This window comes from Grus americana, chromosome 1 (genome assembly GCF_028858705.1).
Source record: "Grus americana isolate bGruAme1 chromosome 1, bGruAme1.mat, whole genome shotgun sequence".
Lineage (NCBI taxonomy): Eukaryota > Metazoa > Chordata > Aves > Gruiformes > Gruidae > Grus > Grus americana.
Genome location: NC_072852.1, coordinates 102,339,029 through 102,350,311, shown reverse-complemented (window position 1 = coordinate 102,350,311; position 11,283 = coordinate 102,339,029). Strand labels below are relative to the sequence as shown.

General features: G+C 48.4%; 1 protein-coding gene across 4 annotated transcripts; it reads left to right on the top strand.

The window, feature by feature from the left end:
- The first annotated feature begins 206 nt into the window (after nucleotides 1–206).
- On the top strand, nucleotides 207–6,020 carry LOC129201788 (zinc finger protein 239-like). 4 transcript variants are annotated; one of them, XM_054813515.1, is made up of 5 exons: nucleotides 207–293; nucleotides 1,082–1,287; nucleotides 3,155–3,194; nucleotides 3,623–3,712; nucleotides 4,166–6,020. In XM_054813515.1, the coding sequence occupies exons 4-5, from the start codon at nucleotides 3,661–3,663 to the stop codon at nucleotides 5,083–5,085; spliced, it is 972 nt and encodes a 323-aa protein (XP_054669490.1). In that variant the 5' UTR covers nucleotides 207–293; nucleotides 1,082–1,287; nucleotides 3,155–3,194; nucleotides 3,623–3,660; the 3' UTR covers nucleotides 5,086–6,020. The 4 variants fall into 4 exon arrangements, with proteins under 4 accessions (XP_054669490.1, XP_054669492.1, XP_054669491.1 ...); XM_054813517.1 differs by lacking the exon at nucleotides 3,155–3,194 and having other exon boundaries at nucleotides 1,082–1,169; XM_054813516.1 differs by lacking the exon at nucleotides 3,155–3,194 and having other exon boundaries at nucleotides 3,625–3,712.
- Nucleotides 6,021–11,283: the final 5,263 nt, after the last annotated feature.

Here is an 11,283-nt window from a genome sequence, read left to right as displayed (position 1 = left end):
TAGCCCTCCCCGGCACGCTTCCCCGGGCAGACAGGTGCAGGGTATCGAGCCGTGAGGCCCAGGGCGCTGTAGCTCCCCCGCAAGGAGCGCAAGGTCCGGGCGGCGCTGCGGGGGTGCCCCGGGCACGGGGGCTGCGGGGGCCTCCCCGCGGGGCCTGCCCCGGCTCCCAGCCCGGCACGGCTCCCAGCCCGGCACCTCCCGCTCCGCCCAGGAAGCGCCCTTTGCCCGCGGAGCAGGAAGCTGCTGCCGGCGCGCAGCGGGGAGGGCACCGGGCAGGAGCGGGCGCCCTGCAGGTAGGCACGGCGCGGCACGGTACGGCACGGCGGGGCTGGGCCCTCCCGCACCCGCTCGGCTGGGGGACAGGGCGGCAGTGAGGGGGAGGGCCGGGTATGCCCGCGCGGGTCTGTGCCGGCTCTCGGGGGAGGCCAGTGACACTGAGAGCCGGGCTTTAAACCAGTGTCTGAGCCTTTGTCTGTCCGCCCTGCGGAGGAAGGAGCTATCCGGAGGAGAAGAAAAAATGCAACTCGGAGAAGGGGAGGACCGGCGTGCCCCTCTTACAGACCCCGCTCCGCTGTAGTTGCCATCCTTGTCTGCTTGAATCCATTACCTGTAACGCAGTTTCCCCCCTTCCATCCTTTTTCACCTGCCACAGAGCAAATGCATATCTTTCCTCAGTTTCCACACAGTGCCTCTGCTCGCTGTTGCAGACAGGCAGGTGTGGAAAACCTTTGTTCCCAAAAGCTATGCACTACTTGCCCCCTTCTGCACCTCTACCTTTGGGTGCACTCTGCAACAGCCCTCCCGTTCCACCTCTTGGGTCTGTCTCCCAGAGCCCCCCAGCATCCCTAGCTGGGCACGGAGCCGGGCAGGAGGGCAGTCACTGACAGGTGCTGTAGTTTATGAACAAATCTGATGGTACAGGGAAAGGGGGCTCTCATCAGACCCAAGAGAAATGTGTGCAGCTGCATAATCAACTGTTTCCTGTGACAAAAGTGCCTTCACCTTTTGATTTTACTGCAAGCATTCTCTATCCCAGGTAATAGTTGGAGAGAGGAAGGTTTGAACATCTTCTGAATTGCAGGTTTGGCGTGACCGTGCGGAGCGTGCTTAGCCACTGGCAGCACTTCAGGAGCAGACTGCAGGATCCCAAGGAGCACAAGAAGCTGAAAGTATGGCTCTCTGCACTAGGATGAGTCCCATAACCTCCACAGCTTGGTACAACCACTGGAGGAATACAGAGCTGAGTGGTTGGAAGAGAAAATAAGTAGCTATTTGCAAATAGCTAAGGTAAAAACCATAAATTGTAGGACCCAGCTACAAAATCTATATATGGTATCACAATACTAAAGCCAAGGCCCCAGGAATAGTATGGTGTGTTTGCAAAGCATCTGCTGGAGGTCCAAATAATATATCCTTCATATCTTGTTTTAATAAAGCTGTGGATGTTGCATGCAGTAACCCCACACACCCACATACACAGGCATTCTTCCTGTTTCGTTTTCCACATTCAAGAAAAAAACCCCAGTATGCCCATTCTTCCAGTAACAGATGAAATCCCTGAAGGAATGTCCCCTCTGTTGATGAGGTTTGTCCCCTCCTTTCACAGAGAAATGACTGTGATCGTGAGAAAGGAAGAAACTTTCCTTTCTCCAGACTAGCCTGTTAATTGTATAAAGGCTATTTGCTTTCTGCTGAGCTGCCGTAGCAAATCTGAGCATAGCAGCAGAGTGTCAATGGCAACCCAAGCTAGGAAATTTTTGCAGAGGCAGAAGGGAACTCTTCCTTCTACCTTGTCTGCTTGCTTAGATGTTTCCCCGGGTGGTTGTTATTGGACATTTGTCAGATGCTGGTACCACCTCTGAAATGCTAAGGGATTTGCTCCTCCAAAGTTCCTGTTTGTTGACAGCTTTCAGAGACAAACCCTGCTGTTTGTGATTAGCTGCCTGGGGGAAAGGTCTATGTGTGGACAGGGGTTTGACTCCTCCTGCTCTAGAGTGGGGGTGGGCCATCTGGTACATATTGCAGCATGTGAATAGCTTGATCGGCCTGTACTGCCAAACTTGCAGCAGAAATTCTCGGTAGTGACAAAGTCCTGAGAGCTGTAGGGCTGCAGAAAGCAGCCTCCCTTTGTATATTGGCTTGGAACTGCTGGAAGTGATCTATCTGCAGAGGTGGTCCACTTCAGGATTCAGCAAATATTTAAAGTAGGGACTCAAATTATTAACTTCTAAGGCTTTTTTTTTGCTAAGGCTTCTTTTTTGCTTATCTGATTATTTTTGTCTTCACGGGTCTGCAGTTGGAGATTGTAGTCTTTATCTTTTGCTTGCTCCCTTTCTTTCTGTCCAGCTTTGCCAACTAGGATCAAAGACTTCAAGATTGGTGGTTTTATAATCACTGGAAACCAAGGTCCAAAACCATTCCCTTCATCTGAGTTGTCTCCTTGATTCTGACACTGTCTAATCCCTTATTACCCATTGCCTGCTGTTAAATAGCTGTTGGTGATGGATGAGGTGGTCCAGGACCATCAGTTTACAGTGTTTGTTTGCACCAGGGCCCTTCTGTCCATTAGTCAATTCCATCTGGAGCATGAGTAGTTGTCCAGAGTTATTGGTTGTCCAGAGAGATTGGTAGCTTTAAGCAGAGTTCAGGGAGTACATTTCTGAAGTGATGCAAACTAGTATTAAGCAACTATAAAGATTAAAAGGGGGGAAAAAAAGTAATGTCTTAAATGCTTTAAAAATATTCCCGTAAGTGATCTCAGCTTTAGCTGTGATGTCTCTGGTCCTAGATTCATCCACATGGTATTCTTTCCCTGCCATTTTTGGTTCTTACTTTTTTAAATAAAGAGGCATTTTTCTTACCATTGTGTTTTCTCTGTTGCTCTGTATTTTTGTGCAGCATCTGCTAATGCCTGTCCTCTTGATGCTAACAGCTGTTGCTTACTGTTTGGCTGGTTTTGGCCTTAAAATAGTAAATACTGAAGGAAAAATTCTTTGTTTTGGTGCTGATGGTGCTTGTAAGAGCACTCTGCCCAACAGTTGCATTCATGGCAGTTATTGGAGCTTGGTAGGGATGCCAGGCAAGGAACTAACAGAATCCAGCTGGAGTAGACAAGACATTAAATTGCCTGTTTTGTTGGATTTTGCTGTCTCAGCCTGAGAGTCTTTGAGGAGAAAGAAGAGGTGAGGCAGCAGGTAAGAATATCAGGTTCTGGTGACCACAGAGTCATTTTCCATTTAAAATAATCTTAGGAGAGTAATTAGTCTTTTGGCTGTCATTATTAAAGAAATGTAAATATGGCTGGGTTTTGTTGTTTGCTTACACCTGTATCTATGATTGCTGTCAACCAATTCTGTGTCCAGCACGTCTGGTGCATGTGCTAATGTATATCGCTTATCAGAAGAGAGGCAACCTTGAATCTCTTTTAAGGAAAGAGAAAGTATCTGACACCAGATACCTCAGTAGTGCTCAGGATGTCCATAAATATTTACTCAGTTGATTCCATTCTTTTATATAACCACTCTGTTTGTTCCCCATATTCAGCAGGGACAGTAGATTTTAAGATATGTAACAAGCTTTTGCTGAATATTCAACTAAGATTACTTTTGTTTGCTTTTGTAAGAGGGATTCCTGATTGCTGAATCTGACATAACTGCCCAGATGGACCAAGGAGAAGAACAAAATCATGAGGCCTTGGAGGAGACACACATGGGTGAGGAATAAGCTTGATAAGTTTATAAACACAGCGCTAACAAAATGCTCTTTGAGCTGCCTCAGTGTTATTTAAGCCACTTTATTCCATTCAGCTCATATTGAGACCTGCTCTTTCCCCCTCAGGGCAGGCAGACAGCCTGCCTTTCTCAGCCTGCTGTTAAGAGTAAGTATAAGAAGATAGAATATTTAGAAGACAAAATTTGTGAAGATTTCTTGGAGGCAGGGAGACACCTGTAGTATTGCCCTCAGCTCTGCTGTTTGTGGCACATCTGCTTTGTGTCGCATGATGACGCCATACAGCCTCTCCTGCAGCTACGTTTCCATTTGCTCCCAGTCTTCCCTTTACTGCTTATCATGGTACAGACCAGGGTCCATAGGAGAACAGCTTGCCCATTCTCTGCTGTGCCACTTCCCAGCAAGAATCACAGTTAAAGTCGTACTTTTTTTCCAGGTGGTGAGGTAAGTCCCCTTCCAGATCACCTTGCAAGCACAGATCAAGAGGACACGTTGGCAGCAGGGTCCAGAGGAGGAGAGGAACAGTTAGGGGACAGCCATGGAAGTCAGCGTGGTTCCCCAGAGGTGCAGCAAGATGACTGTGAGGAGGAAGAGGAGGCTAAGCTGCCTTGCTCTGATATCAGCCTGGTGAAAAGACAGGAGAGAAGGGTGGCAGCAGCCTCACGGCGAGCCCCTCGTGCAGAGCGGCCCACCATCTGCTCTGAGTGTGGCAAGGGCTTCAGTCGGAGCATCCACCTCATCCAGCACCAGCGAATGCACACTGGGGAGCGCCCATTCCTCTGCAGGGAGTGTGGCAAGGGCTTCAGCCAGAGTTCCCATCTCATCCAGCACCGGCGGATCCACACGGGCCAAAAACCCTACACCTGTGCCGAGTGTGGGAAGAGCTTCAGCCAGAGCTCCAACCTCCTCAAGCACCAGCGCATCCACACCGGGCTCAAACCCTATGTGTGCAGCGAGTGCGGGAAGATCTTCAGCGATAGCTCCACCTGCATTAAACACCAGCGTATGCACACAGGCGAGCGGCCCTACAAGTGCCCAGCTTGTGGGAAAAGCTTCAGCCAACACTCCCACCTCCTTCAGCACCAGCGAGCCCACGACGGCATCCGGCCTTATGCCTGCGGGCAGTGTGGCAAACGTTTTGGGCAGAGCTCTGACCTCATTAATCACGCTCGTACCCACACTGGCGAGAAGCCTTACAAATGCAGCCAGTGTGGCCGGGGCTTCAGCGGCAACTCCAACCTGATCAAGCATACCCGCATCCACACTGGGGAGCAGCCATACCACTGCACCCAGTGTGGGGAAAGCTTTCGGTTCCAGCCCCAGCTGGTGCGCCACCAGAAGCACCACACAGAGTAGATGGTGGAGAGGAGAAGGCCATGTGGACCACAGGCAGCTACCTGGTGTTGGGAAGACACACAGCTGCTCCTTGGACACCTCATATGGGGCATGAATTTTGGGGGAGGGAGCCCTCAGAGCCTGTCCCCTTTTCTTCTGGGTAAATCTGTGAGCACTGCCCAGACACTCAAGCAAAGGGGGAGGCTGCTGCCAAACAAACTAGTGTGTGTTCACTGCAGTGTGGTGGTTCTGAGCCCCTCTTTTGGGGATGGAGAAAAGAAAGGTGCTTACGGTATGGTACGTTCAAGGCCAGAGAGGAGAACATAGAAGCGTTCCAAGGATCAGTGCCTTTTTCTGTTATTTCTAGTGGGGAGTGATTTTTATCCCAGTAAAAACCAACTAAAAATCTGTACCTGTTTTCTGTACAAGCTGCCTGAGTTTTGCCCTTGCAGTAGGGTCACAGCCTGGGATGATCGCTCACCTTGGAATCCACATCTCCCACTTGCCGGTATTCTTGGGTTCAGGCGGTGTTAGCACCTATTTATTTAAAAACCCCACAACACTGTGCTGGGTGCCTCTGCATACATGTTGTGGGCCCAGCTGATGCTCTGTTGGGGCCACGTCTACGGAACGGTATTTTTGCTGGGTTGTTAAATTGGGAGTTCCACAAATTACGCTGCTGTTTGACAGCTTAGTCCTCAGCAGCAATTAAGTAAATTAACTTCCTAATAGGTATTTCTCTCAGATTCTTGTTTAGGTGCTTTTGTGGGTGGCACTTTATGAATGTTTTCATAAGACTTTTAAAGGTATTTACAATGACTTTTTTAATTGTGATCTTCTAATTGTCAGTTGGTGAACAGAAGGAGGAGGATGTTCGAAAAATAAGCTATGTCAAACTCTGATTTTATATTAAATGTTAAACATTTTTTCTTGCATAAAACTTTTAACTCAACTGCTATGATTTTGAGTTGTTAATGATTACAAAGAGGTAATTACAACACTGATTTCTAGAATTTCTGTGATATTTTTGCGAGTCATTTTGACATCTTTGATAATGACTTTCTAAGGAATACGGGGGAGGCAGGATTCTGAGAAAGCAGAAGGAACTGACCTCTGAAGAGATCTTCTTCAATTTGAGGAGGAGAATACTACTACTGGGAGTCTGTCCTTAAAAGGAATTCTTGCTCAGGCAACCGCTTGGTACGGGGGAGGAGAGAACTGGCAGTAATAACAAAGATGTTAATATCTCTAGCACGGAAGAACTCCCTGTAATGAACGTGGCAGTGTATACCGAAATGCCTGTTCCACCCACGGAGCCAAACGGGAAGAAATCACAGTGTGCTTTAGGCAAGAAAATGAAGCGATCAAATCTGTTGTGCTGTAGAATTTTTATTTTCAGCATTGCATATAGGACTAATGCTAACAATGAGATCTCACTTGGAGATGAGCTCCCAAATGGGCGATATCACTAAGGGTAAAGAGAACGCCCAGCTTGAAGAGCACAGGGTCCAGAGGAAACAAGCAAACTGTGAACAGTAGCGATGTGACTGGAATTACTGGCTGAGTAATGCGGATACATCCATACATCCCTTAGCCACCAGTTGTTATCACAGAGGGCACAGCTTCATGCTCCATTGGCCACAGATTTGGTTTAAGTTCTTTGGTCTCACTCTGCTCCCACCTTTCCCCCTAGAGACTGAGTTAATACAGCTGTGCTGATTAACTGTTCACGTGGCTGTGCCGTAAGTCAGATCCATAAGATGATCCATGTTTTTTAAATGACAGACTTTGGAGAGTTCATTTTAAACTGCATTAGTCCAGTCTAGACCACGGCCTCACAAGCAGTAGGGTACGTACAACTGAGAGCCTTGGTGTCAGAGGAGGACAGGCCAAAAAGGAAATAAATAATGTGGCCAGTATTGCTCTAAGTTCCCAAGAAACACATCGTTTCAGACGTTTGTTACTTTTCTTCTTTTCTTTTTATGTTTCTAGGGACGACTAGACCTGGAAAAGCCTGACACGTTGCCTTTATTGTTTCTGCATTCCCCCAGCCCCATCAGAAGGACACATACCCCCATTGCCACAGTACGATGGAAACTACAATTCATTTCTGTGGTACCCTTACCACACATACTGTTACCAAAATATTTATTCTGAATGGTAGTTCTCCCCCATAAACAGGCTGAAAACATGTCTCTTGCCTCGGAGTTGGAATATCAGCCTATTGTGGTCATCTCTGGAAGGAGCAAAGCAATGCAATGAACAGAACGGTTGCATCTGCACAGTAAAAGGTGCCAGGGACACAGAAGCCAAGCAGTATTAGCCCAGGTGAACTCCTTCCAAAAATGCCAGGTTGCTGTCTAGCCAGACATGGCCCAGACCATGCGTGGGTTTTGGTGGTCCTACGCCCTAGTGCCCTAGACATGCAGCTCCTGCAGGGAACCCTAGTGGACAGCCTTGTTCAACTGGTGGTCCTTCCGGAGCAGTTGGTTACTGGCTGTGGACTACTGCCAACAACTTTACTCCAGAGCATAGTATAGAATATAGCACACTAATACGTTAGGTAGAGCGGATTGTCAGGGACTGGGCACCCAGGTTCACTCCCTGAGGCTATATTACACACCGGTACAGACATAACCTAGGGTACTAATCAGCTGAGTAAGATCATCAGTATTCATGCAGCATTGCTGTGTTGCCACTTGATGTGTTGAAGCACACGGGCATGTTCCCCTTCATTTTGCTCCTGTGCTTGAATGTAGTGCTTATCTGAAGGCAGCCGTTTTCTTTTTCTCCTCCAGGCTGTCGCTACCAGCTGCTTCACAAACACCAGTGTCCTCCCTCATTAGCTTAAAAAATTTGTCCAATATTTTGACCATGGATTCTTTCTGGTTCTCCCATTAATGAGAACAAATTTAATCATGAAATCAGTGTTACTGAGGTGCTCAAACAGGAACTCAGTTAAGCTTAGCTGCAAGGGCTGCTTCTTAATTGATTTGCCTGCGAGCAAAGTTGAGCTTTTCACCGAAGTGCGTGGATCTCAGGTCTCCCCAGCAATACTTGGGATGCCACCCGCACTCTTCCTTCCAAAGATCTTTGCAGTAGTACAAAACTGTGTTAATGCTCTTCAGACATGTTCTCTGCATGCTGCACATGCTCGAGCATTGACCTTTCAGACTTATTTGAAATCCTCTAAAACCCCTTGTTGGGAGCTCTATAATTCCAGACTCCTTGATATGATGAGGGAAGTTGGGACATTTGGGAATTGTTGCAGCTACAATGCGGCATCTTTGCTTAAATAAGAAGTGTCTCTCATCAAGATGACAGGCTGTCCATGGAGACCTCTTGATTACAGAGCTCTGCTGCAGTAACTTTACAACCATTGACAAGAACCAGCCTAACTTGCATCTTACTGAAATTGGGGAGTGAAATTTCCACTGAGGCACCATCCTGGCCTGAACAGAAGGCAACCTCAGATCTCTCTTCTCAGAAGTGAAAAAAAAAATTACTATATATAAATATATATTTCTATCTAAAAAAAAAAAAAAAAACAACAAGCAAACCACATTTCACTCCCCCAGTGCTACTTAAAGCATACCTTAGGCTCCGAGTCTGCTACCCACACATGTTCTGTCAGTGTGGTCGTTAGGTGAAGGCCTATTTGTGCATGGGACCAAGTGTTCTCCTCTTGGTCTTGGCAGCTCAGTTCAGCAAAGATGAGGGTTCTGAGTTGCATCAGTCGGTTGTGGCTGCCAGGGGTGCAAAGTGCAGTCTCTGCAAATTGGCTGTGCTGGGATGCTCGTAGACTGTGTTTTTGCTAATTTGAGTAGTTTTACTTTCTCAGAAATCCTGAGCACTTTACTGATGGTTTCAGCTTACACTGCTGGGGCTCTAAGTGCTAAAGAAAAATGTATAAAGATTTGTAGGATCTGCATTTTAGGCAGGTATTCCTCAAACTTTGCCTGTGCAGGCCTATCCTTCAAAGTCTGAGATTGCCAAAAGCTTGAAAGAACAATCCAGGAAGAGCTTCTATAGCTAAGGTAGTCTTCATTTTAGTAACCTCATCCTTCTTGCAGGATCTTACTGATCTGAAGATGAGAGAGGGGTTCCCTATAAGGGGAACCTATGGCTAGCAGCAACAGGCCAGGCTGGGCTATGCCCTCTCTCCAACAGGGCACAATCCCACTGTGCCAGAGGCCCCTGGGCAGTTCTCTTTTGGCTGACTTGCTTTAACTATACTTACCCCTACATCCTCCAGTCGGGGAGGGATGCGACTTGCATGGACCACAAGTGTCTTTTCTGTGATTGCACATAGATTTAGCGATGACAATTAGATGCAGTGGTCCTTAGGTAAGACATGGCAGTGTATCTGTAAGAGGTGAAGCCTTTACCCTGTTATGATAAAGTTTTACCTGATCTCCACCTTACTGGAGGTTAAAGTCCTTGCCAAAACTTGCAGTTCCAAGGTGAGCACAACTGGGACCTGTAGGAACACACATTCTAGCTTTGCCAGGAAGCAGGGAACTTTAAGAGACTAAATAAATTAATCACTTAGCAGGTTCTTGAGTGTAAAATGCATCCAGTTGGAGCTCAAACTCTCACTACCCTGGAGTACCTATTCAGAGACAAGTGTGCTGACTAATCTGTTGCTCAGAGAAGATGTGATAACGGGGACACAAAAATCACCAACATCTGTTCTAGAGGGGCTGATAGAAACAAACGTGAACTGTAATCAAAAAGGATTTCTATGCCACAGTGAGGACTAACTGAAAGCACTACACCTCCTTGTGGTCCTGTGCCACTTTAGGCAAACTTTCAGGCTCGTTTCTCTAATTCAGAAATGACCTTGAATCACAAATCTGTATCTACAGCCAAGAGCTCAGGACTAGCTGGGTCTGGGCACAGAAGAGCCTTAACTGTATGAGGCGTGACCAGAAGTTACTGCAGGAGCTGTAGGGGCACCTCTGGCTTCTACCTTCGCAGCATAAACGTTTCCCCAGCCAGACGTGACTTCCCACAGAGCTGGGTGACTGCTCAGTATTCCCCGTGTCACAGTCTTCCTCGTTCCCGGTTGCCTTCAAGGCATGGGCACCTTTCCTTCTTCCTGGAGGTTTGGAGATTTCTCCGTTTGGGGAGGGAGGGGTGTCTTTGAGGGATAAAGAGGCCCAAAGGAACACTGAGCACCTGCACGGATGCCAACAGAGGAAAAAAAAAAAAACAAAAAAAACGATTAATGACGATTTTCAGAGGCAAGTGTTAAGCTTTGAGATCTTTAACGCTACACACTCTGTTCGATCAGCCTTTCACCAGACCTCCGGCTCCTACCCCCACAGAGCCTGCCGCTTCGGGTGGGAACGGCGCGGAGCTCCCGTCACTCCCCCACCGCGCGGCGGCCGCTACCGCGCGGCGGCCGGGCGGGCCGCCAGGGGGCGTCCCTCCACAGGCGGGAAGGGGCCCCGCCAACGCGTGAGGGGGAGGTTGAAACCAAGCGGGACGTCCCCGGCGGGTCAGCGGGATCCTCTGGGCGAAGCAGGAGCTGAATCGGCTCCCCCCCGCTCCTCTCCCCAGCGCAGAAGGATGCGAGGGTGATTGATTCTTGGGGGGCTTCCCCTCGGTACTGTGCTCCAAGCTGAGGGGCCTGGCAGGTCTCCAAGGAGGGAGCTTGCTTAACATGGTATTTTTGGCCCAGGGACCACATCTGTTGACACAGTAGAGTATGAATGTGCGGATCGAGCCTGTGTTGTAATGCTTGCGTCTGGCTCCATGTTTGCCCAGGGTATAAAGCCAGGGCGTTAGTTCAGCACAGAGCCAGAAAATTTGAGTGGAATTGCAACTGCAGCCTGGCATTTGGGAGAGGCATCCGGAGTAGGGCTGAGCTTGCTGGGGCCTGACTAGGATTGCCTTAGGAAACAGGTGGCCCTGCGTGGCTTCCCTTTCCACAGGGAGGAAACCGAAGAGCCAAGGGATGACGTGCTTTGCACAGGGAAAGACAGAGCAGAGCAGGGAGCTGCGTGCACTTCTCCTGCACCTGACTGTAGATAATGCCTAGCGGATATGGATCTAAACATGTAAATGCTGTTCAGATTGCATCTGCAAACAGTGTGAGAGTCTGCATCCATTATTTATAACATGGAGATGGGATCTGAAGGAAGTTACCTGTTCACGAGAGACGAAAAATGTCGGTCCGGAGTACTGCAGACATAAGGATAAAGGGGTCAAACT

What these genes read in the sequence shown, in the direction of transcription:
- LOC129201788 (XM_054813517.1), top strand. Translation starts at nt 3,661, where the DNA reads ATGGACCAAGGAGAAGAACAAAATCATGAGGCCTTGGAGGAGACACAC. An exon ending in CTTGGAGGAGACACACATGG is followed by an intron (nt 3,713 to 4,165) that starts GTGAGGAATAAG and finishes CTTTTTTTCCAG; the next exon opens with GTGGTGAGGTAAGTCCCCTT.